Here is a 17130-nt window from a genome sequence, read left to right as displayed (position 1 = left end):
GCTTTTGGTTCCTTGGGCAGTATTCTGGCAGACAGATTTTGATAAAATATGCGGTCGGCTTACTGGTAAGGCGCGTAGCACAAATTTTACTACACTGTAAATAAATAATACATTCATGGCAACCGGATACCCGGATATTATATTTTACCCGAATTTCAAACTAGAAATCCTACGAAGACAAAAGGAAATAATTTGAGGGAATATTACACATTATTAGCATAATATTTTAGAATTTCTGGTATTTAATTGGTAAAAAATGCATGAATTGCGTAGGTATGAAAAATTCGTTGACCTCAATCAACCTTAATGGGGAAATTGAAGTTATTGAACCCAAAAATTCTCAGTAAGTATAAAGTCCCTTCAAACATTGTTGTATTTTGTCTCGCGTTTAATAAAAGAATACCTGTTTTCAAAATGTACTCACAAATTATAATATAGAGGAATCATAACTCGTGATTATAACACATATATGTTTTATCGTAAATATTTAACTTTGTCATTCCCCTCTTCATGTATTTTGATATCCGATTTTGTAATTTATTTTAAATATTGGCGGCACAAATACGGCGCGAAAGTATTTTTACATCTGTAGCTTACCGATCACCATTGGTTGTTTTGCGATATTCTTGCCCAATAGCTTTTCAGACACACATTTCGACGAATCACAGGAGATAATCAATGTAATCATGAAAATCACGGGCTTGGAGTCCGCCATGTTTGATAAATTTAAAAATCGAAGGATTGTCATTGGTCGATAAACATTAAACAGACGTCATTGGACGTCATTTTACAATCTTTTGACGGCGTTGCGCAAAATTATAATTTTTGACTCTCACTCATTGCGGCTGCCATGTTTTTTTTCATGTGGGGTGTGTGTGTATAGAAATTATCATGATAATTTCCCCATATAAACTACTAATGGTAAGTACATAGACTACGTATATTATGCGAAGTTTTAATGATGCGCACGCGGAAGTGCATCGCGCAACCTCAGTGAAAGTGTATCATGTAATCCTGTCGTGTTCTTGTGAAATTGTATCGTAGTTTCTAACAAGGTACGTTTAGGCTGTGTCAACACAATAATAGATTCACGAGTTGCGCGGCAATCTCTTTGTTTGCGGATGAAGATTATTTCGAGTTTGCTGTTTAAGCTAAGCATGGCGAGGCGTATTTCACCCTCGCTGGGTCGACGTTGGTTTGGCGCCATCGACCCATGTAGCGCGCGGGGCGGGTATGGGTTTCCATGCAATTCTTTGTGCCCTTGCAAGTCATAATGACCGACGTAGCTAAACAACACGTGACATCATAGTAAATAAATAACGTTTTGTGTTGCAGCAGTAAGGGGTGCACTAAGTGCGTCATTCGTCAATAGCTAGTGACAATGAGCAAATACTAACGCGACCGCCAAACTGAAAACGGAGCGAAAAAACACTAGCAAAGAAAAGGCCAAAGAAACAAGAATGTATTAGTAAGGTGGCATCATAAAGGATCGATATTAACACACGGCCCCCGGCGATTGAAAAATGGACACTCGATTTCTGAGCATGATGATTGTGTTTGATAGCGACAGATATTCTACCGGGCAGGATGCGTAAGCATAAGAGAGGGAGCCAGGCTCCTGCCTGCTGGCCCACCACGGCGCGGGAACTGCACCAAACTTCACGCGACTTCTGATACTTGCCAACTTCAAACAGGTGAGCTGAGTACTACATCATTGCTACAACTAACCTAGGCTAGTCTCAAACACAATAGGTGTCATAGGTCCACTGAACATATAAGTTAAATGAGCATTTACTATGCGCTATTTTTAGCTCCTTGTCATGCTCAAGTTATATCAGTTGCTAGGATAAACAGTTTGGGTGACTTCATACCTCCTTAATATTATTGATAAAATCTGAGATGCCTTATGTTAGACTGCTTGTTTGAGCATCATTGTGAACTTTCTAGGTTACAGCTTTTTCAATAATTTGCATTTAATGGATTCTAAATAAACTAGAATCCTAAATAAGCCATGCCAAAGTAATTTACTAACTAGTATACTTAATAAAGTCAGACATTCATATGCGATGCTCTATGAATCTATGATAATTGATAAGTGAGTTAATAAACATGACTCAATATGGTTCAATGTGTATAACTAACTAAAACATATCAGCTGATTAGTTAGCAACAACATATCAGTCAATTACATTAGATATTAATAAATGAACATGAATTTGTAATCACTAACTATAAGTTTACTCTTTGATTGTGACCTGACCGCTCTTGAGGTAGGTCCCATACCATGATACAAGATAACACTATGTACTTTTTATTGTACATAGCAGCCATTTTGAAATTAACTATCTTGGTTTTTTTGTTATAGTAGCAATAGCAATACACACAGAAATTTTCAGCTTTCTACTTATTATAGTTAATGAGATACAGCCCACTGACAAACAGATGGATGGATAGCAACAGCTTAGTAATTGGATCTGCTGGCACCTTTTACGGAACCCGAAAAATAAAGTATCTAATTGTGGACCCTATTACCATACTTACTAAGCCTCCACTGTCCATTTGTCTGTCAGTGGGCTGTATCTTGTGAACCATAATAGGTAGAAAGTTGAAATTTTCACAGATTATGTAGTTCTATTGCTGCTATAACAAAAAAAAAAATAAAGATTTCATAATAGCCACCATGAAAATTTAAAAAAATTAAAAAAAAATATTTCTTGTATGATGGTTTGTTACATGGACCATAAAATCACCTAAGGTCCACGTTCCCCCTTCAAGGCAAAAGGCTGATACAAAATCTCTTATACACATTACAGTGGACATTTTGAGATCTGGTAATAGAATAGTTATAAGGTGATTTCATAATACACTATTCTTTACTAGTCAGTACTAAGAAACTTTTTACATGTTACAGCAATTACATTTTGCCTCATTAAAAAATAATTGCACAAGTTTTATCTGTCTAAAAAATAATCAGACAGACAGACACAAGATTAATATCTAGGTCTCGTGGTATAACAATTTAAGCAGATGATAGTGTTTAAATAAAATAGTTACATAGCAAAAATAAAGAATAATTTAAGTATATCAGCTGATAGTTAAGTAAAATAACAGCAAGTCAATATTTTATAAATGTTATTGGATAGGTTTAATATTTATGAAAGCTGTGTGATAACTGATAAGGATATTAGAATAATGAAATAACTTCAACAAACAGTTTATTTATTTTAACTATTCGTGATAAAAACAAAATTAAATGCATACTAACATATAATATTTAATTGTGAAATAGAATTCCAGCAACTTCATAGTTTACTAATCAAACAATAATTGTTGTTGAAACATAATAGGCACTTCTTGATGTCTAATGAGTGTAGTTAACAAACCAAGATCATTAGTGATAAACTAGATTAATGATTATTTTGACATATTGGCGCAGATTCTGTTGTCTTTCTCTAACTAAATTAAGAGTATCTGCATCTCTTTTTTATAAACATTGCTAAAAATGGGCGAAAAATGAATTTTAAGTTTAAAGACTCTAAATTTTGCTCTGTACAAATTTTATCAATAGGTTAACGACTGGCAGCTAAAGTCACGAGGTTTGACAGTTCTAAATTAAATTAGGTTTGTCTGACCTTACAAAGAAAACGATGCAAAGACTCTAAAAGTTAGTTGCGCTCAGAATCAGTACCATTAGTCAAAATCAAAGTCAAAATCATTTATTCAAAGTAGGTACAGTAGTACTTTTTTGATGGTTGAAATTTATTAACCAAGTTATTAAGTCTAATTTACTATTTTCTGTGCCGTGAAGAGGATATGCAGTGCCCAATTGTTCAGGAAAGGGATGGTAACCGCGGGAACGTTAAAATGAAGACGATTAACAGTTTTAAGAATCCTTACAGACAGGTCGGTCTAGTATTGCACTTTAGCACTGACAACTTAAATTCACAGGCAGCATGAATAAATATGATTCAGATTAATGATATTAACCTTATTTTGTGGTTTTATGACATTTTATATTGTAGATACTACACTGATACATACCACAATTAATTTGCTGACTTTATTTGTCAATATTTTGACCCCGTTGGATGGGTCATGGTCACAACAGAACTGCATTGCTCTGAGAATATGGGCATGGGCAGCTGCAAACTACCCTCTTGCTGTAACTTCACAAGCTGTCCAGCAAAATACACTCACAACATCATTATTAACTTTGAGTGTTGTATGATGCTGTCCTGCTTTGCATAGTTCTAGCACTGGATTCCACATATTTGCTAGCTTAAAGCCATCCTCATGATTGAAATTCTGGTGTTTGTGAATTTCAATTGCCTTACTGATCGTGGTATATAGTGCAGGTCTCTGGAAAGAACTTTGGGATTGTGGAGTTTAATCCAATCCAATTGTGCCTGGTTGTAGAATATGTTCTGCAATTTGTCAGATTTTTGAGGATCATTGTTTTTAACCGCTTTTATGTTTTCCAATACCCGAGTTGCTATAGGTCTCTTAGTTTGAATAAGTCAGCAAATTAATAGTGGTATATGTACACATTTATCTACAATAATTAATATATATATAATATAATAATATTTAATATGATTCAGATTGGCTTCTCATTACTATAAGGTCGCCAAATTAGTGACAAATTAATATATTTATAAGTATCACATGTTGCCTGTGGACTGCATTTGAAGAATTTTCTGTTCCCCTTGGTTTGCATACTTCCTCTTTTTGTTCCATTGTTTCATATTACTCACTGCCTCTGTTTATTTGCATATTTATAATTTTACAATTATGTATGTCTCATTAAGATTGTTTTGTCACTAGAAATAATTATTTATTCCATAATTCATTTAGAAATTAGTAATTTGTATGTATGCAATTTTAAATTTTAATTATGTGCACATATTATTAAATGCATAAAGATTATGGTATTTTTGAGATATCGAATTTGTTTTGTTTTGCAATTAATCTTAAAATAATTGCATTGGAAAATTATAGTTGGACATTTGTTTTCCAGGAGTCTAATCTGGACAACATTGTTGATCAGCTGTGCATAAGACTTCAAGATATCAAAGATCAAGAAGGCGCATCACTCGTAGGCATGCCCACTTGTTCTCTAGAACAAACAGAGGCTGTGCGTCGATACTACGCAGCTTTCCCGGCTCTGAAGAAAGGAGAAGAGTCGCCATTGCAGTACTATCTGCCGCCACCCGCCTGGTGTCGCAAGGCTGCCCCGCAAGCAAAAGTCAAAATGCAAAGTGAACTGCTGATGTCCAAGGATTGGAATTCCAAAAACAAGAAGTATTCATTGGGTAAAGAGCGCCGGAACTCGTATCACGGGCAGAAGAAGAGCAACAGGAAGCGCTACAATAGCTACAGCCGCTCCTCGGAGAGCAAGGAGAACCTGCCCGAGTGGGTGACGCACGAGGAGGCGTGGGACATGGAGAGCCAGGACCCCGTCACGGAGTTCATCCGCGCCCTCGCGCTGGACGAGGGCTACGGCACCTGCGAGAACACGCTCACGGACGAGATCAAGGAGCTGACGCAGGCGCGCGCCGTGCCCGACTGGGACGACAGCCTCGACCTCGACGCCGACTGGGTGCTCACCGACGACCTGGCGCCGCGCGCGCGCTCGCCCGTGGAGCAGGAGCTCTACGCCAAGTTCGAGGCCAAGTTCGACCGCAGCATCGAGGCGCTGTGGGCCAAGGACCAGAGCACGCCCGACGACGACTACCAGGACCTGCCCATCGACTTCCAGGACCTGCTCTCCTCGCCCTCCGACCGCCTGTTCGCCGACCCCTCCGCCGAGAAGTGCAGCCTCGTGTCGCTCGCCGAGAGCATCTGGTCCGCCGAGCGCGCCGACTCGCCCACGCGCATCGCCGAGCGCCTGCGCCCGCTCACCATCGAGGACGCGGAGCCGCCCTGCCCGCGCGAGATCGAGTCCTTCACGCTGTACGACGGCGACGAGCTGTACGACGCGCTGTCCACCGTGGCGCAGACCATGCGCTCCTTCACCGCCATCAACCACAGCCGCGACCGCAGCGGCTTCGTCGAGGTGCCGCCGCGCCGTCGGGCCGAGCCCGCGCCCGCGCCGCCCGCCGCGCCTGCGCGCCGAGCCTCGCCCGTCGAGCGCGACGACGCGCTCACCGCGGCGCGCACGCACTTTCGCCCCATCCGCCGCGAGGCCGAGGCGGAGCCCGCGCGCTACGCCGACGGCGACACGTTCGACATCCGCGGCGACCTCGACCCCGTCGAGTTCCGGCGCAGCGATTCGGGTGGCGTGTACCTGGAGGGCACGCGCGAGCGCTACCTCGAGTACCGCGCGGCGCGCAGCATCGACTACGGGCGGCTCAACCTGACGCCCGCGCAGCGTTGCCCCGACCTCGACGACCCGGGCTTCCGGTTACGCTTTCCGGTGCGCCAAACGGATGCAGCCGTGCAGACGGAGCGCCGCGCCGCGCAATGGGAGTGCGACGAGTGTGGCGGCTGCGCCAAGAAGATGCGGCCGAGCGCCATCCGCAGCATCTGGAGCGAGCACGCGTGTCGCTGCGCGGAAGGTGTGGGCGTGGGCGGCGGGGCGGAGCGCGCGGCCGCGCCGCCGCCCGACGAGCTGTCGCGCGAGTGGGAGGAGCTGCTGCAGGACATCAGCACGGCGCACCGCCTCTACGCCGGCGAGGCGAGCGAGGCGGACGAGCCGCCGAGCGCGGACCGCAAGCGCCGCCACAGCGCCGCGCTCCGCTGTGCCGCGCCGTGCTCGCACCCGCACGCGCGCTTCCTGCACTGCTGCGCCGCCGCGCTCGACCGCCCGCTCACGCGCTGACCCGCCTGCGAGCCGAGACATTCGACACTCGCTCTTGTTTGATCAACCCGTTATGTAATTCTTAAGTTTTTTAGTTCTTCAGATGTTTCCTCTGCAAAGTCGCTAATTCTGCAACGACTCCCTTACGTTGAACGCGTTGCAATATTTTTGACCTATAGTGCCTTGTCCGGAATGGCTCCCAGATGATTTGATGTAAAAAAAATTGACAAATTTTTCACCAAGAAAATGCTCTTTGACGTCCTTTCAGAGGATCGAATGTCTCGGTGAGCGCAGCCGTCGACATTGTTTCGGTGAACCGTTTCGGGTGATGTTTTGTTCCGCGTGCGACATTTTACCGTTTAGCAGATAGATTCATGTGCTAGTGGCGAGTTACACGAGCGGAGGCCACTTTGAGGCAGTATTCACAGAAACTCGAAATAGTATTAGCGACCCATCCTCCTCCATCGACTAGCGATCCACAAAGGAAACCTATCGGCCTTCCGAACTGGTAATTACGAAACCACAACTTCGTTACGTGAATATTGTGTCAAGGTGGCCTCTATCGATTATTTCCTTTACTGAACGATTGTATTCCGTTCACTGTATATATCGTCTATCGAAGCTATTCTTGTTCGACATAAATATTTAAAAGTAATATTTAGTGATTCTCTATTGTTACGCTCACACGCGCGTGCGAGTAACAGAAGAGGGCATGCAATATAAAATCGCAAATGATTCAAACTCGACAGCTGTTAATGCACTCGAGGTTACGAGTCTACTGACTTTGCGCTTTTCGAGTGTCATTAAAATTCGGAATTTTAGCAATAATAAATAATAGTTATATTAGAACCCCTTGACATGGCGAATGGAACAGTCGAGCTACGAGAAGGCTATGTACCAACATATCGTACGATATTTAGATGTTGAGGGATGGAATATAATAAATCAATATTTTAGTTCAATGTTTTCTTTGTAGCGATTTTATATTGATGTAGGCGTGTTCGATGAAATGCTGACGCTTTTATTTTTTTATTTTATATTTTATACGAAAAAAACATGATTTTTGGCCAGTGTATTTGTTGATAATGTTATTTACACGTTTCAAAATATATGTATTGTTTGGCGGATATAGTGCCCGCTCTTCTCAGTAGAAACTATTTTCCGAATCGGTAGAGTCGTGACGTAGCGTAAATGGCACAAATTGTCCTATGTAAAATGAAATTGGTATCGATTCTGATGTTTTTCTCTAAAATTTAGAGTATCTGCATCTTTTCCTTTTTAGTAGGTATTGCTAGAAAAGGACGGGAAATGAATTGTAAATTTAAAGACCCTAAATTTTAGTGCACTCTACCAATTTAAACAATAGCCGCACGATTGGCACCTAAAGTCGCAAAGTTTGACAGTCTTAAATTAAATTTAAACCTGTCAAACTGGGTCTGTCCTTTTCATATTACATTAGTAAGAAAAGGATGCGAATACTCTAAAATTTTGTTGTGGTGTGAATGAGCACCATAATTTGAGATCCATGAATTCTGAAAACAGGCGTTAGCATTGCATACCGAACACATTGGACGATTCTAATATAATTCTTACAATAAAATCGTCCCAAGTTGTTTAAACGATTTGTTAATATGAGAAACTAGTTAAAAACAGGTATTTTATTTTTTGTTAGTATAATATTTTTTTCGTTGGTTTTCTGGCAATCGAAATCTTTCAAAATTTTTTATATGGTAGAAAAAAATGTTTTCTGTTACGAAAATTTTGAAGACGATCGAGATTGGGGCGCACCTGGACTGCCGGTATTGGACCCAACATGTGATTGACTATAAATGCTATTTACTACTTACGCGGTGCTGACGTGTGAGTGCTATACCCGCGCCCTTTCTGTTATGTAATTCCATACAAATGATAGAGCCAAAAATCTCAGTGGGTGCCAAACATTTTGAAACACCGACCAGTCACAAACGAAACTATGTTTTCTAATTGAATTTCGAATGTTTATTGTCAAATTGAATTTTGAATGTTTTTGAACTTGGTTGGTAGTGGACGTTGGTGTCTCAAAACGGTTAAGACCCACTGAGATTTTTGCCTCTATCATTTGTATGGGAATACGTAACAGAAAGAGCGCTATACTAACTTCATTCCACGGATAGGGTATTTAGGTATACTTTTTCACTAAGACGGTTCGTGAAGTCGCGGGAGGGGGACAGTTGACGTAAAAATCAAGGAATTCAACATCGTTATCAGCCTCCCGCAACCCGCATTCTATTCCACGAGCTGTCTCAGTCAAACTGTACACTTCAACGGGTTGGAAATGTACATGAAACACACGACAGTCGAGTCAAATCGTAGTATTTTTTATGAACAGAATCACCACTACAAACACCTCACGCTTGTTCGCGTCGGGTTTTGTGTGTGCTGATCGAGTGGCGTGTTAAATGTCCGGTCCGTAACCGTCACGTAAGTTGAGACTTGACGGTCAAGTAATTTTAGACAACTTTTGGGTGCGAAATCAAGACTTGTGTTAATTCGGTCGTACACAAATCTTAATTTGACAGTTCTAAAAGTAGTGCCATTCTTTTCCACGGAAATCATTGTGAAAAGGATAGCACTGTGTACTTTTAATGTCATTTTATATTTTGTGTATAACCGAATTAGCACTAGATCATAATGTTGAACTTTGCTCTTGCTATACTATTTTCTAGATGCCGATATGGGTTCGAAGTTGACAGTTATAGTTAGGCACCTTAACCAAATCTAGTCGTCATTTTTTTAGTATCGAAAAAGTCAATAATGAAATCGATTTTTTATATTATTTGATCTAATTTATTTGATTGACCGATTCATCTATTATGAAGTGTCAATATCTATGGATAGACGTTTCGATCCACGAATCAAGTAGCTAAAGGATTTTTTCTGAATGACTTTTTATTACATAATAGACAGATTTTTGTTTACATTTTTATTTATTGTATTTTTGTAATGATGATGTCCACTATTATTATAATCTATTATTTCATTTGTAGAAAGTAGTATGGGTGAAACGAAAAATGGGTAACTGTCACCCATAATATCATGGAATCCTGAAAATAGTGCATAATCTAAAGGTGTGGAGTTGTGGAGTCCTCGCTTCAGGGGCCATGTTAAAATCGTAACAATCATTGCAGTTTGTGACATCAAACTTGACAGTTGTATAAGTGCCAAACTTGACAGTTTCTTATATGTAGTGTCATACTTGACAGCCCGATATAAAGTTTTAAATTTGACAGTTATTGTATGAAGATTTGATGTCACAAGATGTGTTTCGCGCGTTTATACCCTATCCGCAGAAAGAAGTTAGTATTGCGTTCTCTCTGTTACGTAATCCCATACAAATGATAAGAGGCAAAAATCTCAGTGAACATAACCATTTTGAGTCACCAACCAATCACAAACGAAATTGTTTTCTAACTGAATATCGAATGTTTTTGAAAAAATATTTGTGATTGGTTGGTGACTCAAAATCGTTAACGCCCACTGAGATTTTTGCCTCTATCATTTGTGTGGGATTATGTAACAGAGAGAGCGCTATACTAACTTTTTTCAGCGGATAGCGTAGGTATAGTTTTTTGTGTTTTCTTGAAAAAAGATTATCGGCCGTGCTAATCATGACAAATATTCTCCTTTCTTCTCCAACTAAGCGTAAAACTTGTGCTAGGAGTAGGTACGACAATAGTGCAACGAGTGAGGGTTTGAACCGCCGACCTTTCGGTATTCAGTCCGCTCCTCAACCGTTGAGCTATCGAGGCTCTTATATTTTAAAGTCAGAGTCAGGGATTCAACTTACGCAACGGTAATTATAGTTTATTTGTCTAACACTGTTGTTGTCCACAATATTGCCGGCAAGATGTCTGGGTGCTTTATATATTATATTAGTATTCGTTATTAGAAGGCGGACGAGGGTGGACGGTTTGTTTTAATGGTTTGTCCACGTCCATGTACGTCTTAAGTTTTATACGCGGCGATTTTATTGATTTGCCGCATAATGTAATGGTAAATGGCAGACGGGTGGTTGGAAGATGGCGGTATTGTTTTAGGAGGCACTTCTGTCTGCCTGGTAGATATAAAAGTGTAAAGTTTTTTCTATGATGTTGGACAATTAACTCCGGGGTGGACTAGTGTCGCCCCCTAGTGTGTTATATTGACGATGGTGGATTGTGTTGTCTTGAGATAGTACCGTCTGCCACTGTTCAATTATTTTCTATAGTTATAAATGTTCGCTTTTTTTTGCGTTTACAAATTTTTTTTTCCGGATTGACAACACACAACATTTTAATCTTGAAATCAATTCTATTATAGAAAGATCAACCTTTGGATCGCATCTGTCTACTATACATTTTTTCTTCAATCAATTTTTTTTTCGATTTCTTTTAAGTTATCTGTATTATATTATAACTATTGTTATACAAATGACGTGTTGTCGATTCCGGCACATTTTTGATGTTAGCTGATAACGTCTGTAAATTAGGGTCGTAACTAAGTCCATTTCTGGAAATATTGAACAGTGGCAGACATTAAATTGTAATATAATTTACAGCTCCAAATATGGACGGTAACAGTTCATGTAGGCGTAACTGTTATTATATAGTTTATGTAAAGCATAAGAAGTGTATATGTTATATTTTATATTTTCATTTTTGGGATTCTGGGCGTCCTGCTTCGGTGCTGTATCGTATAGAGTACAATTTTACACCTTTTTGAATGATTTTATCATCTTGTAACATTGTTACTCTATATGGGATCCCGTATATCATTAAAGGCAGAAACATACTCATAATATGCTACCTGACCCGGTGACGTCGGAGTGAGTTGTGTTAAATCACTCTTTATGACATAAACACAACGTAACATAATGTCCAGTGTTTTAAGATGCCTGTCAACTTAGCTGAGATTTATTCAGCGGATCAATTGGTTTTATTGATAGATGACGTAAATAATTATAACGCCATTTAAGATAATCTGATTGATTTGCTAAACACATCCGCTCCGTTAAAATTGACAGACACTCTTCAAATCTTGTCCAAAAAAATTGAATCCTCTCTTCCCAAAGGTGAATATTTAGGCTCGTAAATCGCGCGCGTTTCGCACGACATTCGGTACGGTCGCATGTTATAAGTATGCAACTGCCCTTATTTATTTCATTGAAATGCCTTCCGCAAACACATTTTTGTTTCATATTTTTCGGAGACTGCTACTTTTTGCGTGTTTATAATTTATATATTGTTTTTCATATTTCTGTAGTGTGATTTACTTCTGTTTGTAATAACTGAAAATATTAAAAAAAAAGAATAAAAAAAATGTCATTGCAAAAATTGCATCGGTATGGGCGGGCTGTTAGTGTATATATTTAATATTATATCGTGAAATGTTTCCTGTAAGCAATTTCAGTTCTATATAAATGTATTGTTATGTTATATTATTTTGTTATCATCTCTGAAATATAACCGGTAAAAACTAAAAAGCATCTTCTGGATGTGTAAGTTCCATCTTAACCGATTGCATATTCAATTTTTTTGCATGTGTTTGTCAAGTAATTAAAAATCTTAAAATATTTCAGATATGGCAACACTAAGTACGTTATATTTTTCAGTCATCATATTATAGTCATATTTTTAATTTCATCAAAACTAATAATTATTATTTCACTCTCGTTTTGTTTTGTGTCACATAATTTAATCGTTGCATCGCAGTCTTCATTTTGTTCCGTCATAGTTCATATTGTATTGTACTTATTCCATTTACGATATTCGCTAAAGATTACTTGGAGAAAAAAAAACGTGTAGAAAATCCAAAAAAAAAAAACAATTGTAATAATTATAGATACAAGTTCGCATATAATATTATGTTTGATTAGAGATTAATCTAATATAATGTGCTTGTGACTTTGTATTGCCGTCCGTATCATCTTGGATGGCTGTTGTTTAACAACATTGGTGTTGTTGACTGTTGTTCGACAACATTATGTTGTTGAAGACAACAGGCGGGTTCGCGACGGCCTTTGCACGGGGACGTTAAAACCAGGCTGTTGCGAGTCCATAAAAGCAACACGGGCCAATAAAACTATTGAGGCAATCAACCGAAACTGTTTCCTCATTACTAAATGCCACAATTGTATTATTGGGTGCCGTGTTATCCGCGCCTCTAGATTCATCGTAACAGTATTTCAATGAGCGTTTTGTATAATGTAATGTGCTATTGTTTTGAATGAACTTACAAACCACTTTTTAGCCAAATTTTATCAAGAGACTAGTCAAGTAAACACAAATCAGTATCCAAAGTGTTCATTCTACATTCAAGTCTACATTCTACTTGGCAAATTGTAAGGCCTTTATTCAAATGATTTTATAACTATGTCCTGAACTTGGCGAATTATTCGTAGTCTGAATTTAAACGGACAGGAGTTGAGTCAACTAAGTGCCCTAAGTGGCCTATATACACGTGGCAAATTTTTCTGCTCCTGTCTATAAAGGGCCTTATAAAAATGGTTTTATAACTTCTTTCTGTACTTGGCAAATTATTTGTAGCCTGGATTTGGACTGACAGGTGTCGAGGGACTAGATAAAGTGATTGCTCAAAGTACTAGATGTCATGGTTTTTGCAGTGCTCCTGTGAATACATGGAATTCGTGCATGTTTATTCAAGCCAATAGCGCAGTTATTACAAACGGGCATCGAATAATTGTTACCTAATCAAGAGGCATAATATTGTCCCCGCCCCAAACTAACTTACAATCGCAAGCCACAGTATAACTTGTTGGTGGCAGATGAGCTTTTCGTCAGTAATGTAATTTTAAATTTGTAAAATTTCACATCAGCGAATAAATAATGTATAATTTACTATTTCGTTGAGGTGAGAGCAGTTCAACTTTTTCTATTCATAATTTTCGGGTCACATCGCTAATCAGCACACATTAACATTTAATTACCTACCATTAAAAAATACAAAAAAAATATGTAGATATTCCAAAATTCTTAACTATTCATGCTCTCTCTCCTCAAAAAACAAGTGGGCTTGTAACCGATTGCTGACAACTGGCCTTGGTTACATGCAGATTTGTTGCAGTTCATAATATCAATCCTTATTGTTTTCCCTTTTCTTTTCAAAATCTCTGTAACTCGTTAGAGGAAAAATTATCTTGTAAGCCGGGGTAGTAGTACTCGAGGGATTTCACATTTTTTCAAATTATTTGGTGCCAAAGTAGACCTCAAATGCAATTCAGATCTTGCCATTATAACTTTCATCACTAAGTAGTGATAAACACTTACGCAACTGCAGTTTTTATAATGAAAAAACATTTATTGTAAACAGCACGATAAAATGCAAAGCGTAATATATACAAGTATGTAAGTAACATAATGTACATTGTACCACATTGGCACCGATTATTCTGTTCTAAAATATTGTGTAGACGATTTAGCCTAGATGTTAAATTCATTATTAAATTGGAATTTTTAGATGTAACAGTTTACTCGATTAATTAATTAGAAGTGGTTATCCCTGAAAATAGTTACCATTTTCGTTACGTTAGGTTGTGCTCACTACTCTGGTTCTTGCCACCTGTGGGAAGAAAATAAAAATAAACAAACCAAACCTTGTCGTTTTATTTTTGCACTGTTAATTTTAATTCACTTACTGTTTCCATCCACCACTTTCGAACCGCTCAACTGTATTGAAATGATCTATTTATGGTATAGGTAGGTCCTTACAGCTTTCCTATGGATATGTGTAGTCAGTTCATATTATTTTAAAGTTGACGTGCAACGACGATATTCTCAAGATGTTCAGAATTTATTAGAATAACAATAAAATAGTGGGCGAAGTCGCCACTTGCTCAAATCCAAACTTGAAGCGGGGCAGGTCGTCCTTGTCTTGCGCACGCGCAGAAATGAGAGAGCGCTATACAAAAACCACAGTTTACACTTTCATCTATTGAAATGCACGCGGGGCGTCGTTGAGAACGAGCCACGCCGGTTTATCTTCGAAATAGAGAATCCGGTCGATCGTCAAATAAAAACTTTAATTCGTGGACTTCGGTGTAAAATTGTGATAATTAGTGATATCCGCGACGTTTCGGTGCTGGCAACCGAGCGGCATTTATTTCTCTCCTTGGTTGAAAAGGTAAGCTTTTATTTACTTTTCAATAAAGCTTTATCGAGGCAACTTTAAATTGGTGAGTAACTTTGAAGTTTGAGCTTTGCTTTTGAGCCTTTTCTTTATTAACCCCCGACCCAAAAAGAGGGGTGTTATAAGTTTGACGTGTGTATCTGTCTGTAACATCGTAGCTCCTAAAATAATGAACCGATTTTAATTTAGTTTTTTTTGTTTGAACGGTGGCTTGCTGGAGAGTGTTCTTTAGCTATTATCCAAAAAATCGGTTCAGCTGGTTGAAAGTTATCAGCTCTTTTCTAGTTACTGTAACCTTCACTTGTCGGGAGTATTATAAATTTTTAATTTACACTTGTTTAAAGAAATCTTGTTCAAACAGTAAAGGTTTAATTTAATAAAGACCGGCTTTGCGGAGTCTATTTTACGATTGCAATTAAATATGCAGTTGTATAGTTTGTTAAGATAAAATCTAGGTTTATGGCAGTGTACCAGGTCAAAGCTGCAGCATGTGTTATACGGCTGAAATACATCGAGACCTGTGTGAAAGTAGGTACTTGCTTGGCTATACGCTTTCCGATAAATTCAACCTGTTACTTCTAGGTAGGACTGAGATTGCAGGTTGAATTTTGAATTGCACCTAGTAAATAAGTTTAATAAACTAGGTACTGTATGATTGCGATCTTACCATTTCCCGAGTGATACTTATTGACGATGTGGCAATATAATCTAACTTCTGAGATGGAACATAGTAGGTACCTAGGAAGAGCTATGGCAGTTAAATTGACCGGTATCCATTTAGTGCCTACGTAATTAGTTTCTAGTTTAAATCGTTTGGATGTCAAGGATGCTGGGTGGTATTGAAGAATCCTGAGTCCAGACTTGACCAATTTTTACTAAAGAACTGTAAAAACCTGAGAGTTTACCATGTTCTCAACGACGTTTGAAGTCTGCTAATCCGCACTTAGCTTGCATAGTGGTCTATAACCTAAACCGTTTTGAGAGGAGACCGATTAGTGAGCGGGCGATGGGTTGAGACCTGAGATGATGAGGTTAAATCTGACCACCTGTTTTATTGTACAAGGGAACCCTTTCCTATTTTAGGAATAAATCAGTGTAGTTCGAACTTACGCTACGCTGCGACCTTTAAGATTTCGGTCCGTGAACGTTACCTAATGAATTATTGATTTAAAGTAAGTAGTTTACTTCGTTGCTTATATGTAAGCCTAAAATAGAACGCGCGACATTTATTTGTTATACCCGACTACATTATAATACAAAAAAAGATGGAAATGTACGATGGCTTTCATTATTCTCACACTACGAAGCGTGCGTAGGAGCCATGCTCCTGCAGTTTCCGTCCTGCAGTACGTGAACTGTCGCGTGCTTCATATTCCTTGTATTACATTACACAAAGCTACACAGGTACGCGCGCGTTTTGTGTTACGTCCTGCCGCCGTTTTATTCAGTTTCTGTTCTGCAAGCTTTTTAAAATGACCAAATCAAAGCACACTTATGTAACTTTTTGAGATATCGTGTGTTTCCGTGTTGACAAATAGATATTTTCTAGATTAGTAGATTTGCGTGTTGCCACAGGTGATGCATAATTCAATAATTGAAACGTTTTAGAAAATATTATAAACATCATCAAATCTGTTGCAATTTGTTTTATAATATAATAAAATGGACGAATTTACTAATTTTTATTTTTTATGCATTGGTTGCAAAATAATGTGGTTTCAGATTTCGTTTTGCGTGATTAGCTGCCTATTTATTGACAGAAAATTGAAACGCAATAACTTTATGACAATGCAAAAAGCAAATTATATAGAAACAGCCTAATGAAATAAAAGTTCACTAGCAACTAAACTTGCAGGTAGATTACAACAAGGGGTTGTTCAAGGGACGGAGCAACAAATTCCTGAAAAGCCGGCAAGAAAACTTGCCAGTGAACACTTTGCTTATAATACCTAAGTATAAGTAGGTAACTAAAAGGTACCTAACTTATTCATCATGTAGATACCTACCTAATTACAGAATATATAATAGTACCTACTGTACGTATTTTCGGTACAAGTAAGCACCTTTATATGTTTGACATTAAGTAGGTACCTACTTAGGTAGGTAGGTACATAGAATTCATTAAGAGCCTACTTAAGAGAAGTGTAGGTGGCACATGAGGTTTATTT

General features: G+C 38.7%; 1 protein-coding gene across 4 annotated transcripts; it reads left to right on the top strand.

The window, feature by feature from the left end:
• Positions 1 to 752: 752 nt before the first annotated feature.
• Positions 753 to 7846, top strand: LOC123870416. 4 transcript variants are annotated; one of them, XM_045913712.1, is made up of 4 exons: positions 753 to 921; positions 1339 to 1694; positions 3809 to 3903; positions 5018 to 7846. In XM_045913712.1, exons 3-4 carry the CDS (start codon positions 3814 to 3816, stop codon positions 6818 to 6820), a joined length of 1893 nt encoding a protein of 630 aa, XP_045769668.1. In that variant the 5' UTR covers positions 753 to 921; positions 1339 to 1694; positions 3809 to 3813; the 3' UTR covers positions 6821 to 7846. The 4 variants fall into 4 exon arrangements, with proteins under 4 accessions (XP_045769668.1, XP_045769666.1, XP_045769670.1 ...); XM_045913710.1 differs by having other exon boundaries at positions 759 to 921; positions 1336 to 1694; XM_045913713.1 differs by lacking the exon at positions 753 to 921 and adding an exon at positions 948 to 1055.
• Positions 7847 to 17130: the final 9284 nt, after the last annotated feature.

The sequence above is a fragment of the Maniola jurtina genome, chromosome 12 (genome assembly GCF_905333055.1).
Source record: "Maniola jurtina chromosome 12, ilManJurt1.1, whole genome shotgun sequence".
In the NCBI taxonomy this organism is placed as follows: domain Eukaryota; kingdom Metazoa; phylum Arthropoda; class Insecta; order Lepidoptera; family Nymphalidae; genus Maniola; species Maniola jurtina.
This window is presented reverse-complemented; position numbering and strand designations above follow the sequence as displayed.